The following is a 16083-nucleotide window of genomic DNA, read 5'->3' as shown; positions in this document are numbered from 1 at the left end:
ATTTTCAAAATAATAATAATAATAACATTATTATCAAAATTAATAAATTGTAAATTATTCATCCAAGTAATGATAAGGTGTAATAGTATTATCAGAATATGATAATGTTAATTGAATTTTTATCTATCTTTTTCAAAATTTACAATTCATTCTTGTTTTTTTTTTTTTTTTTTTTTTTTTTGTTTATCAATTTTTTTTTTTGTTAAAGAAAAAAAACGAAAGAAACACATTGCTTTTCAAATTAATAAAATTTATTCATTAATTTTTTTTTTTTTTCAGTTAATTATTATCACCTAATGCACATTTACTACTGATTGCAAATTTTTGCAATTAATGATAATGATAATAATGATAAACTGATTGATAATTAATTATTAAAATTACAAATATGTGCAAAAAACAGGTAACAATGTTAAATGGAAATTAAAAAATATTTTAAAAGAATGGTATGGTTTATAATGGAATTTCAATGGCATGATTTGAATACACCATTATCAATATGCATATGGCTTTTATCAATTATTTTAATTAAAATATGTTCGTTTCGTTTTTTTTTTTTTTTTTTTAAATTTTTATTATTAACAAAAAATGTTAATTCAAATAATAATTTTTTTTTTTTTTTAATTTTAAAATAATACTAAAATTTTCAAAATTTCTTTAGTATCACATTCGAATAAACAAAGTTACTATTTTCTTTTTTTTTTCTTTAAATTTTTATTGGTAAAAAAAAAAAAAAAATGTTAATTCAATAATTTTTTTTTTTTTAAACTTAAAATAATAATAAAAATTTTAAAAATTTATTTAATTTAATTTAATTTTTTTTTTTTCATTAGTATCACATTCAAGTAAACGACTTACTATTGTACCTGATTCTGCACTATTAATTCTTGTTGGTTTTGCTGCTGGTAGTATAATGGATCGTTTTTGGCCACATGAAATTTATTTACATCCAGGTAAGCATCTTTTTTTTTTTTTTTTTTTTAATTGAAGTTAAAAAATATTACTTAAAAATAAATATAACAAAATTATTTAGTAATTTAATAAAAATATAAAATTCATTTAATTGGATAATATTTAATAAAATAAGTGATAATAATTTGAGAGAAAAAAAAAAGTAAACTTTACAAAAAAAAAAAAAAAAAAAAATATAAGTATATTTAATTGGATAATAATTAATAAAATAATTTTTAATAATTTTAAAAAAAAAAGTTAAAATTTACAGATTTTTTTTTCCTCTATTTATTACCACCAATAGCATTGGATGCTGGTTATGCATTACCTAATCAAGCTTTTTTTGAAAATTTTGGTACAATTATTTTATATGCTGTAGTTGGAACAATTTGGAATATTTTTTCTGTCGGTATCTTTTCATCTCTGCTCTTTTTTTTTTTGAATTTTATTAAAATTTCATTATTTTTCATTTTTTTTTTTTAAATAAATCATGTTATGCAATCATAACATATTAATTTAATATTTAAATTTGTTTGTTTTATTTTTATAGCAATATAAGCTATTCTAATTGTAATTTAAATTTAAATATTATAATAATTTTTTTCTATCGGTATCTTTTCATCTCTGCTCTTTTTTTTTTGAATTTTATTAAAATTTCATTATTTTTCATTTTTTTTTTTTAAACAAATCATTTTTATGCAATCATAACATATTAATTTAATATTTAAATTTGTTTGTTTTATTTTTTATAGCAATATAAGCTATTCTAATTGTAATTTAAATTTAAATATTATAATAATTTTTTTTCTGTCGGTATCTTTTCATCTCTGCTCTTTTTTTTTTGAATTTTATTAAAATTTCATTATTTTTCATTTTTTTTTTTTAAACAAATCATTTTTATGCAATCATAACATATTAATTTAATATTTAAATTTGTTTGTTTTATTTTTTATAGCAATATAAGCTATTCTAATTGTAATTTAAATTTAAATATTATAATAATTTGATTGGAAAAAATCTAGCTATTTAATTTGAGTAATTAATTAAAAGATTAAGTTTTTTTTTTTTCATTTTGTTTTAAGGAAAATAACAAATTTATAAATTTTGAAAAAGAAAAAAATCACAGTTGAAATTATTAAAAAAAAAAGGGAGAGAGAAAGAAAAATTTTTTATTTTTGTTAATTTTTATTTCAATTAATATTGCGTTAATTTCTTTTTTTTTTTCTTTTAGAATTATTTTAATTACATTTTATCAAAATTTTAATATATTATTTATATACAAAATTATAAATTAAAATATTAAATAAATGTTAATTTCAGGTTTTTTTTTTTCCTTTGAAATTATTTGAATTACATTTTTATCAAATTTTTAATATACTGTTATTATAAATTAAATTATTAAGTGATTTTTTTTTTTAATTTCAGGTTTTTTTTCTTATTTATGACTAATGGTAATAAATGAAATGTTTGCGTTATTTTCTTTTCTTTTTCTTTTTTTTTCTTTTGAAATTGTTTTAATTACATTTTTATCAAATTTTTAATGTATTATTATTATAAATTAAAATATTAAATGATTTTTTTTTTTAATTTTAGGTCTTTTTTCCTTTGAAATTATTTTAATTACATTTTATCAAATTTTTAATATATTGTTTATATGAAAATTTTAGACTAAATTATTAAATTAATGTTAATTTTAGGTTTTTTTTTTCCTTTTGAAATTATTTTAATTACATTTTATCTAATTTTTAATATATTATTATTATAAATTAAATTATTAAATGAATTTTTATTTTTTTTTAATTTTAATTTTAGGTTTTTTTCTCTTTATGGCATCACCATTTTTTTCTGTCACATTACCATGGCTTGATTTATTCCTCTTTTCAACATTCATTTCGGCGGTTGATCCGGTTGCTGTTTTAAGTGTTTTTGAAGAAATTAAAGTTAACCGATTACTGTACATTTGTGTTTTTGGTGAATCATTACTGAATGATGCTGTAACAATTGTAAGTTTATTAATATTTCAAAAAAAGAAAAAACTTTTCATATAAAATAATTTTAATAATTAATCATTTGATTTAAGTATTAAAATTATAAATTGAAATTTCAAAAATGAAAAATGAAAAGAATCTAATTAACTTATTGTTTTTTCTTTTTTTTTTAAATTAATATATATAAAAAAAAACCACAGTAAACATTACAAAAGAAAAAAATTTGCATTAAATAATTTTAATAGCTAATAATTTAATTTAATTATTAAAATTATAAATCAAAATTTCAAAAAAATAAGTGAAAAATGAAAAATGCAAAGAATCTAATTAACTTATTGTTTTCTTTTTAATTAATATGTATATAAAAAAAATTTCACATTGATATAAATAATTTTCGTTTTTTTTTTTTTTTTTTTTCAAATGTTCAAAAATTTAATTTCAATACTTTTAAAAAAAGTTATCTGAAAAAAAAAGTGAACAAAAGAAAAGCAAAAAAAAAAAAAAGTAAGTTTAATGTTTTAAAAAGTTATTTTTTTTTAAGTTATTATTTTTTTTTTCTAAAAGTCAAACATTTCAATTTCAATTTTATCGTTTTTTTTTTTTGTTTTTGTTTTTTTGTTTTAATTTTTATTTATAAATATGAAATATTATGCTAATTATGCTTAAAGGTAATGTATCATGCATTAGCTGCAATGGTTAAAATTGGACCAGAAAATTTGGAAATGGAAGATTTCATCAAAGCACTTATATCATTCTTTCTTGTCAGTTTTGGTGGAATACTTATTGGAATTGTTGGTGCTGCACTTACTGGCTTAGCTACTAAGTAATCATTCATTAAAAATAAATAAATAAACAAATAAACAACACAACATAAAATAAGATAAATAAAAATTTGTTCTTTGTTAATGTACTTATTGTTTAGCTACTAAGTAATCATTCACTAAAAATAAATAAATAAACAAATAAACAACATAAAATAAGATAAATAAAAATTTGTTCTTTGTTAATGTACCTATTGTTTAGCTACTAAGTAATCATTCATTAAAAATAAATAAATAAACAATTAAACAACACAACATAAAATAAGATAAATAAAAATTTGTTCTTTGTTAATGTACCTATTGTTTAACTACTAAGTAATCATTCATTAAAAATAAATAAATAAACAAATAAACAACATAAAATAAGATAAATAAAAGTTTGTTCTTTGTTAATGTACCTACTGTTTAGCTACTAAGTAATCATTCATTAAAAATAAATAAATAAACAAATAAACAGCACAACATAAAATAAGATAAATAAAAATTTGTTCTTTGTTAATGTACTTATTGTTTAGCTACTAAGTAATCATTCACTAAAAATAAATAAATAAACAAATAAACAACATAAAATAAGATAAATAAAAATTTGTTCTTTGTTAATGCTGTACCTATTGTTTAGCTACTACGTAATCATTTATAAACAAATAAACAACATAGAATAAGATAAATGAAAATTTGTTCTTTGTTGATGCTGTACCTATTGTTTAGCTACTAAGTAATCATTCATTAAAAATAAATAAATAAACAACACAACATAAAATAAGATAAATAAAAATTTATTTTTTGCTTCTGTTTCAAATTTTCTTTCAATTATATTTGTTAATTAATTCGTATTAAAATTTACAAATTCAGTGAAATAAAACAAGAAAAATAAAATGAGAAAATTATTTGTTTACTTTTATTATTTATTTTTGTTTACTATAGAATTTATTGATTTTAGTTATTTATTTATTTTCTCTTTTTTTTTTTTAATGTAATAAATTGTAACACAAATCTTTTAGATGAAATATATAAGTAAATGTAACTGTTATGATAAAATTAAATAATTTGAATTATTATTTAAGCATTTTAATTTTATTAAATAAATGTAATCGAATTTAATGAATGTTTTATTCTAATCAATATCAATTTAATAATTTTTAAACATAATGAATATTTAAATTGTAAACAAATGTTTTGCCAATCCTTTTTTTTTGTTTCTTTTTTTTTTTTCATTGATCGTTTTAAAATTAATTTTTTGAAAATTTAGATATTCAAATAAACAACAAGTATTACAACCATTGATCTGTTTACTTATACCATATCTTTCATATTTGATAGCAGAAAGTGTTCATTTTTCTGGTATTCTTGCGTAAGTCATCCATTTCTTTTTTTTTTTTAAATTTAAAATTTAAATTGAAAAAATTAAAAAGATTTTATCAAATTTATATTGATTAGGGAAAATTTATAAGATAAATGTATTTCTTTTTGAAAAAAATTTCATTATTACTATTTTAAAGAATTATATGCGAAATTTTTGATTTTTTATCAAAGATAATACAAATTTTTTTCTTTTTTTTCATACTAAATGAACAGTTTTTATTTTGATAACAATCTTTTATTTTCATTATTTAATCAATTTATTATCTTATCAGTATCTTTTTTTTTTAATCCTTTCATTTGATTATTTTAATTTTTTTGAAATAATTAGTCGAAAATAAAAATTTGTAAAATTTCTTATCAAATGATACTTCATATTAGATATAACATTTTAAACACAGTTTATTATAATAAATTATTTAAAATAAAGAATGATTAGTAAAATATTTTTAAAAAATTTTTATCTCAAAATTTTAAATTTTACATTAAAAAAAGAAAAAAAAAAATTATTTGACAATTTCTATTTGTATTTTTGTTTTTTTTATTATTTTTTTTTTTAGTATTGTTCTTTGTGGTTTAATGATGAAACAATACCTTGCTGGTAATTTATCAAAAGAATCATTGGTCACTACAAGTTATTTCTTAAAAACACTTTCAACAAGGTTTTTAACTTTTTTTTTTTTTTTTTTTTGAAATACTGAAAATAAAAGAGAAATAATTAAAATATGATTTTATTTTTTAAATTTTATTACAATTACTATTTATGATCAATAATAAAGTTTATTAAAGCTATATTATGTGATAAATAAAAGACACAGAAAAATAATAATTAACTTTGCAATTTCTAGTATTAGTTATAACTACTGGTATATTTAATACAGTATATCATTGAAAAATAATAACTAACCTTCTGAATAAGTAAATTTAAAAAAAAAAAAAAAAAATAATTTTTTAATTTAATTAACATTCTAATATTAGTATGAATTTAGCTGTGAAGCGATAATATTTGTTTTCTTGGGATTGTCAACTGTATCAAAAAGACATGATTGGAATTCAGTTTTTATTGGAACAACATTACTTGCATGTTTAGTTTGTAGATTTACTGGTATGTTAATTTTGAACAAAATAAACAAACATAAACAAATAAACAAACATAAACAAATAAACAAACACAAACAATTAAACAAACACAAACAAATAAACAAACATAAACAAATAAACAAACATAAACAAATTATCGTTTTGAAAAAATAAAATTATAAAATGAATTAATATTTGCTACTTTTTTTTTGAAATTATAAATAAATAAAATTATAAGAACAATAAATAAACACAAACAAATAAGCAAACACAAACAAATAAACAAACATAAACAAATTATCTTTTTGAAAAAAAAAAAAATAAAATTATAAAATGAATTAATATTTGTTACTTTTTTTTTTTTTTTGAAATTATAAATAAATGAAATTATAGGAACATATTTTCTGACATGTTTGGCAAATAGAGGAAGACGTCAAAAAATAAATTTTGTTGATCAATTTATTATGGCGTACGGTGGTTTACGTGGCGCTATTTGTTATGGCCTAGTGATGACATTAGATAAGGATGCTGTATTGGCCAAGGAAATGTTTGCATCAACCACAATTATTGTTATTTTAACTACTGTTTTCTTACAGGTAAACATTTAATTAAGTTTAATTTTAATTATTAAATTAAATTATTTTATAATAATTTCATGTTTAAAATTAGCTATATAGCTTTTGGCATCATCTAATTGAAATAATTAATAATACTACTTTATAATTTTTTTTTTGTGTTTAATTGACATTAAAATAATTCAAATCATAAATAATTGATAAATTAATTATTTTAATTTCAAAAAAAAAAAAAATAAATTAATTAAAAAATTAGAATATATGCTATATAAAAAAAATAAAAAAAATTAAAGATGAAATTAATATTTTAAATTTTAGGGTGCAACAATTAAACCATTAGTGAAATTACTTGATGTTGAAATTGAGCCAGATAATCAGGAAACATTAGTGGAGCAAATTATCAGTGATGTAAGTTATATTATTTTTTTTTTTTTTTTTATTTATTTATTTTAATTTATGAAATCTTTTTTTTTTTTTTTAATAAATATAATTTTAATAAATAACAATAAAATTTATTATTTATGAAATATTTTTTTCAATAAATCAAAAAAGTTAAAATGAAAAAATGCAAATATTTCACATTGAAATTATTTTTATTTACATTAATTAGCATATTATAATAATTTTGTTTTCTTTTTTAAGCAATATAGTCAAGGTATATTAAAATACCTGAAATTTCTTGTAAATAATAGCTAACAAAAAAAAAAAAATAAAAATAAAAAAAAGAATTTCAGGTTCGTGATGATATTATGGAAGGTATAGAAGCTGTAGCTGGTATTCAAGGACCACAATGGGTAAATATAAATTTTAAATTTTTTGAAAAAATTAAAAATTAAATCTTGAAAATTAGTAATAAGAAAATTATTTTGTTGATTTTTTTTTGTTTTTTTTTTAATGAAAATATAAATTAACTGTGAAAAGATTTATTTATAACTTTTAAATGGTCTTTTTTTTTTTTCAAGTTTTAACAATTTTATTTAGAATTAATTTTATAAAGTTTGGCTTTTTAGTTTCGGCATAAATTATCGCATTTTAATAATGATTATATTTTACCCTGTATGGTTCGTAATCAGAGAACTCGTGCTGATGAACTTTTAACATTCTATGATAAGGAATAAAACTGATAATCGGCTATCTATTTTGTAATTTTTGGATAAATTGATAAGTGATAATGATCAGTTGTAATGTAAAAATTTATTTCATTTCAATATTGTATATAATGAAATTTGTGAAATTGCTAAAATTTATTAATGATAATTTGCAGTGTAAATATAATTTGCTCAGTCACTGTATGTATTTTAAATTGAAAATTTGAAATTTATTAAATTTGTATTTAAAAAAAAAAAAAAAAAAAAAAAAAAAGTTGCAAATTAAATTTATGCACAATTCATATAGCATATAATAACTAAGAAAATAAACAACAAAATTCAAATGCTCAAATAATTAAAAAAACTATTTGTTGCAAACATTTATGATATGATAATTCTAACTTTTAATTTTAAGTAATTTTAAGTTTCACATTTTTTACTTTCATCGAATTCATTAAAAATTCTATTTGTTCATAATTCGTAAAAAAAAAAAAAATGTAACATAATGAAATCAATTTAAAATAAATGAAAAAAAAAATTCAAATTGTTTACTGTAAAAAGAAATTTTTAATTAAAAAAAATAATTGCTGAAAGAAACAGCCATCTTTTCCTTTTTGTTTTGCTTTCTTTGATCATAAATGATAGTTGACTGATAGATAAATTGATAAATTGAAATTGAATCATAAAGGAAAAAAAAAAAAAAAAAATTTGAATCATTCCTCAGATTTATTACCATTTTTGAATCTTTCTAGAATTTAAATTTATTTTCCTTTTTTTTTTTAAATTACAAAAGTTGACTAAATAAATTCTATTTGTTATTTGCTACATTTATGGTAATCCAGCAATTGCTTCTTCAGGTAATTCCGTTTGACTTACACGAAAAAAACCTGAAAAAAAAAAAAGAAAGGAACTAAAATTCAGAAAAAAAAATTAACATTATTATAATCATTTGAAAAAAGATGCTAACATTTTTTAGTATTTATAATATATTTCTAAAAGTTAACTACTAATATTTTTACTGCTGTTATAAATGATTCTAATAAAGTTAATTTTTTTTTAAAGTTAAAAAAAAAAAAAATTTGCATAAATTGAACATACCATAATCACCCCAATTTCGTCCCCATGTATTCATATAAAGCCAATATTTAAATGTACCCTCTTTTCCCCAACCTAATAATTTAGCGCAGTGTCCATAAAGTTCTTTTGAAATTGTTGAATTAATTGTTTGATAAATTCCTGAAATATTTCTTTTCTTTTCCTTTTTTTTTTTTTTTTTTTTTTTTTCCTAAAAGTAATGTGTATTTTGACAACAAATTGAAGTTTAAATTCTCAAAAAAAAAAAAAAAAAAAAAATTAAAAAATTAAATTTTATAAGAATTATTTTTACTAATAATTCTATATTCAATAAATAAATTATTTATCATATATGAAAAATGTTTTTATGCCTAGTTGTTACTTTTGTAGTATTACCTGAATTATAATGCTGAAAATCTTCTCGTGCTATAAAACATGCAAGTATTGGACCATATAAATAAATTTCACGTTTAATTAATTCTATTGGATCATCTGAAATGACAAAAATTTAAATTAATTTTTTAAAAAAAATAAAATTAATTCACTAATATAAAAATGTTTTGAACCATACTGATTTATATATTTAATTCAATTTTTATTTAATTCATATTGTCAATATTTTTTTTTTTTTTTTTATTAATAAATTTAAATATAAATAATCATGAAAGATTCTTGACGACTGCTTTCTGTTAATTACACTTAATTGATTTAATAAATTAAAAATAGAAAAAGTAAACATAAAACAATAACAAAAAAAAAAAAAAAAAAATCAAATTTAAGACTGTAAACTAAAAATTAGTTCAAAAATTAAAATTAGTTCAAAATTTAAGAATTAAAAATTAGTACTTTAAACAATTAATTAATTTGTTAGCGATGAACAAAAAACACTTTCATTGTCTTTTCTTTCTGATATAATTCAAATCAATCAAATAAAAATCAATCAGTATTACATACTTTTTTATGATAAATTATATTAAATTCTTTTAAAAATACTTTCATTTGAAAATATCACAATTAATTTTCAACAATTTATTATTATTATTATTAATATTTTCTTATCATTACGATAAAAATATTTACAAAACAAAGTTTATATATCAACAAATATCAAATAATTCATAAATAAAAACTATGTGTTAGTTTTTTTTTTAATTAGTATTGTTTATTTTTTTTTTTTTTTTGTTTACAATTATTTCATTTTTAATATTTCCTTTGTTTTTTCTATTAATAATAATAAATTGTTGAATAATAAAAATATACCATTTCCAATTGCTTCTTGAACAATTCCATGCACATCATTGCTACCTTTTTCTGCTCGAATCCAATAAGCCTTTCGACCTAATTTTATGCAAAAAAAAAAAAATTAACTAATCAATAACTAATATGAAATTTTAACATTCGTTTTAATTTTAAAAATATTTATAATAATGGCAATTGCACCAGTTCAAAAGGAAAATACGGAAATGGAATTTCATAAATGCTTACACAATTCGTTTTAAAATTGTTACATTTTGTTAAATTTGTTAAATTGAAGTTTAAGATAACAATAATTGTAATGGTAACAGCAGTGATTATAATGATAATAATATTAATAATAATTGTAATAACGGTAACTATAATAATAATAGCAATGATAATCATAACGACAATAATAATAAAAACATTTGTCATTATTGATTTGTTATGATATTGTAACATTTCGTTAAGTTTGATAATTTGAAGTTTAAGATGGCAGTGATTGTAATGATAATAACAGTGATTATAATATTATTAACAATTGTAACAAGGTAATAATAATAATAATAATGATAATCAATAATAATAATAAGAATAGAAAATGATATACTGCTTATAAGATCCTCTTCATAGCTAAGACCATAAAGTGGTTGACAAGTTTTTTGACAAATTGGTGCTGCTTTCTTTCGATAGTGTTCAAAGGAGCATGGACTACCACAACTTGGTGCGGTAGCATATGGTTTACAACCTTCAAAGCTACCATAATCACCACCTATAATTTGATTCATACTTTTTAGTCTGTTAATAATTTATTTAAATGAAGTAATAATTAAGGCTTAAAATTGATTTTATAACTAACAAACCTGTTACAATACCATGATTTCGCCAATAGATGAATGCTGATAATGCCCAATGTGATCCTTGGCATCTTTTAAAAAATATATATATATAACATATTTATCTAATAAGAAAATGTTTTTTTTTTTTCTCAATTTACAAATATCAAAAATAAAATAAAATCAAATCAAAAAATTTTTAAATAAAATTTTAAATAAACATTACTTGTAGCCATATTAATCGAATAATATACTGATAATAATAATCAAAAATGATAATTTTTTTTTTTTTTTTTTAGTGTGAAAACTTTTTTATTATAAATGATAAGAATAAAAATGAGCCAAATAAATAAATGATAGGACAAACCCGCCACATTCTGCGCAACAAGTTATCAGATCTTCTGCAGAGATTTGTTTTTGATTGCTATAATTTGTTGCTATGCATAAACGATCAGACATTACGGATGCTGCTGATATAGCCTAAAAAAGAGGACAAAAAAAAAAAAAAAAAAATGAAACATTTCATATAATTTATAGTAATTGAATTAAATTTTTAATATTTCAAAATTTTACAGTTTAAATGATTGTTTGATAAAACTAACATTTAAATAGTTTATAGTAATTGAATTAAATTTTTAATATTTCAAAATTTTACAGTTTAAATGATTGTTTGATAAAACTAACATTTAAATAGTTTATAGTAATTGAATTAAATTTTTAATATCTCATAATTGGATGCTCAAAATTTAACAGTTTAATTGATTGATTAATTAATAGAACTAATTGATTAATAAACAAATGATTTGATAAGATAAGATAACACTAACCCAACATGATCCACATCCACCTTGATTAGCTACCTGATGAACGGACCAGCAAAGAGGCCATTGTAAACGTGCATCAAACTGTTCCGGTAAATGTAATTTTTTACTCTTCAAAAACTGAAAATAATTACAATAATATTTTTTATCATTTTGCAATTATTTTGCAAATAAAAGAATTGTTTAAAAAAAAAAAAAAAAAAAATTCAAGTATTATTGATTGCTCTGTTAAATAGTATTATAAAGTTAAAGTAATACTTCAAGTATTACTTTATAAAAAAAATATTACCTTTATATGTTCAACTGTATCACCAAGACGATATTCTTGACTTATTTTTTTCTTTTTATGAGCTAATAGAGAAATTTCTTTTGCACTTACTCCTCGTGATGCAAAACGATTATAAATTGCCTAAAATAAATTAATTAGTTTAAATGAATTATTCTTTGTTAGCTAGAAAATAAGAAATAATTATTTTTTATTTTTTAATTGAAATAAGGCAAAATGGAAATTATTATTATTATTATATATGTGAAATATATGTCATTTCTTGTTTGTTGAAAAATATATGAGCATAAATAATAATAATAATAATAATATAGCAATAACTGATAATGATAATGATAGCAATAAATAGTGATAACAAATAATAACGATATAATAATAATTGATAATGATAATGATAGCGATAATTAGTGATAACAAATAATAACGATATAATAATAATTGATAATGATAATGATAGCGATAAATAGTGATAACAAATAATAATGATATAGTAATAATTGATAATGGTAATGATAGCAATAATTAGTGACAATTAATAATGATACAGTAGTGATTAATGATGATAATGATAGCAATAAATAGTGATAACAATTAATAATGATTATTTTATTATTAACCTTCCAAGTGGTATTTAATTCATTAACATAAGTAACAATTGATAAATGATATCGCTTATCTTCTTCACTATGACCAATCCATTCTTTATCACTTCGAGAATTCGGCCAATTTCTTGCGTTAGTTGTTTCGATTATTATGCATAATACAAAGTGAAGAATTAATTAATAATTGGTAAATAAGTATTCGATTAATATTTCATATATTAATGATAAAATAAACTTAATGTTTACAAACTTATTTGTATGTATAATTAAAATATTTTCTCTTAGACCTCTTTTTTCATCTTTTATTTCAATTTTAATTAAAAATTTTTAAATAAAATAATGTTTAAATTTGAATTTAATAACTTACCAATAATTGTAGCAAGTAATAATATACCAATACCCGTTATAATATATACAGGAATTGCTGCTTTACGTTTTTCTGCTTTACAGCATTCAATTAATTTCCGTTTTTTTGTAAGTTTCACAGTACGTGGACTAATATCACTAAGTTCCAACGATATAATTACATCGTTTGAATTTCCTGCTGAAAAAAGAAAGAAAGTGAAAGGATAATATTACAAATTTTCATTTTTCACTTAAATTTTGTAAAAAAAAAAAAAAAAAAAAATTAAAAGAATTAATTCTTCTAATATAACTAAGTCTGTCGAATAATTCCGCTGATGTGACTGTACCTGTCGAATATTCTAGAGAAGAAAGGAAGGACTGATATCATTTTGCTCTACTAATACGACTATAACTCTCGAATATTCTACAGAAGAAGATTAGAGCTGATATCGTTTTGTTTTATCTGCCGAATAATCTACAAAAGATGAGAACGGCTACTATCATTGAAATCCACTGATATGACTATATCTGCCGAATAGTCTACAAAAGACGAGAACGGCTACTATCATTAAAATCTACTGATATAACTATATTTGCCGAATAGTCTACAAGAGACGAGAACGGCTACTATCATTGAAATCCACTGATATGACTATATCTGCCGAATAGTCTACAAAAGACGAGAACGGCTACTATCATTAAAATCTACTGATATAACTATATCTGCCGAATAGTCTACAAAAGACGAGAACGGCTACTATCATTAAAATCTACTGATATAACTATATCTGCCGAATAGTCTATAAAAGACGAGAACGGCTACTATCATTAAAATCTACTGATATAACTATATTTGCCGAATAGTCTACAAAAGACGAAAAGGACTACTATCATTAAATTCCACCGATATAACTATATCTGTCAAGTTTTCTACAAAAAAAAAAAATTATTTATTAAAATATTCGGCTGAAATAATAATCATTTTCTTGCCATTTACTCATTCTTTCATTACTGTTTAATACTAATTATTTATGATTTTAAAGATCAAAAAATATTCCTTACCTGTAAACAAATATTAATTAATTAATTAAACAAATATTAATTAATATTACCTGGACAAAATTTCTCACTTTCTTGTGCTATTGGTGTTGTCTCTTCGTTATCTTTAGCACTAATTACCATATTATCCTTTACTAAAAAGCTTCCATTTCATCATCTGCAAAATTTGCAAAATATTAATTATAAATTAATTAATTACAATTTTTTAGTACAATTAATTAGATCACAAAATATTTTGATAAATATATGGTAGATAGGCTAATTTGTTAATTTATGCATAATTAAATTAAAATATCACTTAATATATTTAAATAAGAAAAATAAAAAAGAAAAGTATAATTAAAATATTGAGTAAAACTTTTTCCTTTTCAATTATTATAAAATGAAATATAATTTTCAAAATATTATTTAATATATTTAAAAAAGAAATTTATATTTCAAAAAATATAATTAAAATATTGAGTAAAACTTTTTCCCTTTCAATTATTATAAAATGAAATATAATTTTTAAACAATAATCTTTTTATTTATGTTATCATAAATTTTTAAATTAGTTAAATTAAATTATATATATAAACAAAAATCTTTCTAATTTATTGCAATATATTATTTCATACCAAAAATAAAAAAAAAAAAAAATAAAAAGAATGAAATATAGTTTTTTTTGCTTAAAAATTAAAGAAAAATTTTTTTTTCATTTTCAATCATTTACTTAATTCTTTAAAATTTAAATCAAAAAAATTGTGCTATATTTTCATTTCTCAATGAAATTTTTTTTCATTTGATTTTTCATAATGAAAAATGTTTAATTTTATTTTCATCAATAATTTATTCATTTTCCCTCCTCGAAAAAAAAAAAAAAAAAAAAAAAAAAACTTAAAACTACAAATTTTACTTTTTAGAGAAATGTCAAACAAAAAAAAAGGTAAAACTACAAATTTTATTTTTATAGAAATGTTAAAAAAAAAGAAGAAAGAAGTAAAAAGATTAAATTATTTAAACTTAAAACATGCAGAAGATAATTGTGTGAAAATTTTGGAACTGAAATTGAAAAAAAAAAAAAAAAAAAAAAAAAAAAAAAAAAAAAAAAAGGAAACATATTAATTTGAAAAGATTAGCTTTATTAATAAAACTACAAATTTACTTAATTGCAAATGTTTCATTGAATTGATACAATGACAAAATGTTTAATTTGTATCTTACATAAAGCAATTTAGTTTCTTTAATTACAATTATTTATTTCTGTCATTGGAAAAATGCAATCTTTGAACTTATCAATGAAATTTTATTCATTAGCAATTAAATTATATAAGCAAATGAAACGAAAAAAAAAAAAAGAAATGATAATAAGAAAAAAAAAAATGCTAAAATAATTATAAATTAACTGCATTAAATTATTAAAAAATAATAATAATAGCAAAAAAAAAAAAAAAAAAAAACATTGATAGTAAATGATAACTGATAAGTGATAAGTTGCTATTTTATTATTAATTAAAAATAATAATTTGCATAATTACAAAAATCAATTATTCAAATTTAATTTATTAAAGAATTAATTTTTGAACATTTTTTTTAACTTAGCAAATTTCAACGATATATCAAATTGCTTATGATACTACGCAAATGTTACAAAATAATAATAGCAGGAATGATAAATTAACATTGATAGTAAATGATAACTGATAAGTGATAAGTTGCTATTTTATTATTAATTAAAAATAATAATTTGCATAATTTCAAAAATTAATTATTTAAATTTAATTTATTAAGGAATTAATTTTTGAACATTTTTTTTAACTTAGCAAATTTCAACGATATATCAAATTGCTTATGATACTACGCAAATGTTACAAAATAATAATAATAGCAGGGATGATAAATTAACATTGATAGTAAATGATAACTGATAAGTGATAAGTTACTATTTTATTATTAATTATAAATAATAATTTGCATAACTAC

The 16083-nt window shown here is 18.7% G+C and overlaps 2 protein-coding genes across 2 annotated transcripts; one reads left to right on the top strand and one right to left on the bottom strand.

Moving 5' to 3' along the window:
• Nucleotides 1-443: 443 nt before the first annotated feature.
• Nucleotides 444-7892, top strand: Bma-nhx-1 (Uncharacterized protein; the record flags this gene model as incomplete). Its single annotated transcript, XM_043076016.1, has 12 exons — nt 444-537; nt 834-953; nt 1223-1360; nt 2764-2954; nt 3608-3762; nt 5010-5111; nt 5680-5781; nt 6109-6224; nt 6593-6795; nt 7093-7182; nt 7509-7568; nt 7785-7892. The coding sequence occupies 12 exons, from the start codon at nt 444-446 to the stop codon at nt 7890-7892; spliced, it is 1479 nt and encodes a 492-aa protein (XP_042931950.1).
• Nucleotides 7893-8690: 798 nt separating this feature from the next.
• On the bottom strand, nt 8691-14244 carry Bm951 (Uncharacterized protein; the record flags this gene model as incomplete). Its single annotated transcript, XM_043076015.1, has 12 exons — nt 8691-8749; nt 8961-9098; nt 9333-9428; nt 10197-10274; nt 10783-10944; nt 11036-11100; nt 11376-11488; nt 11836-11949; nt 12119-12238; nt 12733-12815; nt 13085-13261; nt 14175-14244. 12 exons carry the CDS (start codon nt 14242-14244, stop codon nt 8691-8693), a joined length of 1275 nt encoding a protein of 424 aa, XP_042931949.1.
• Nucleotides 14245-16083: the final 1839 nt, after the last annotated feature.

This window comes from Brugia malayi, assembly GCF_000002995.4.
Source record: "Brugia malayi strain FR3 genome assembly, contig: Bm_v4_ChrX_scaffold_001, whole genome shotgun sequence".
Lineage (NCBI taxonomy): Eukaryota > Metazoa > Nematoda > Chromadorea > Rhabditida > Onchocercidae > Brugia > Brugia malayi.
The sequence above is the reverse complement of the archived record's forward strand: the minus strand, read 5'-3'. Positions and strand labels throughout refer to the sequence as shown.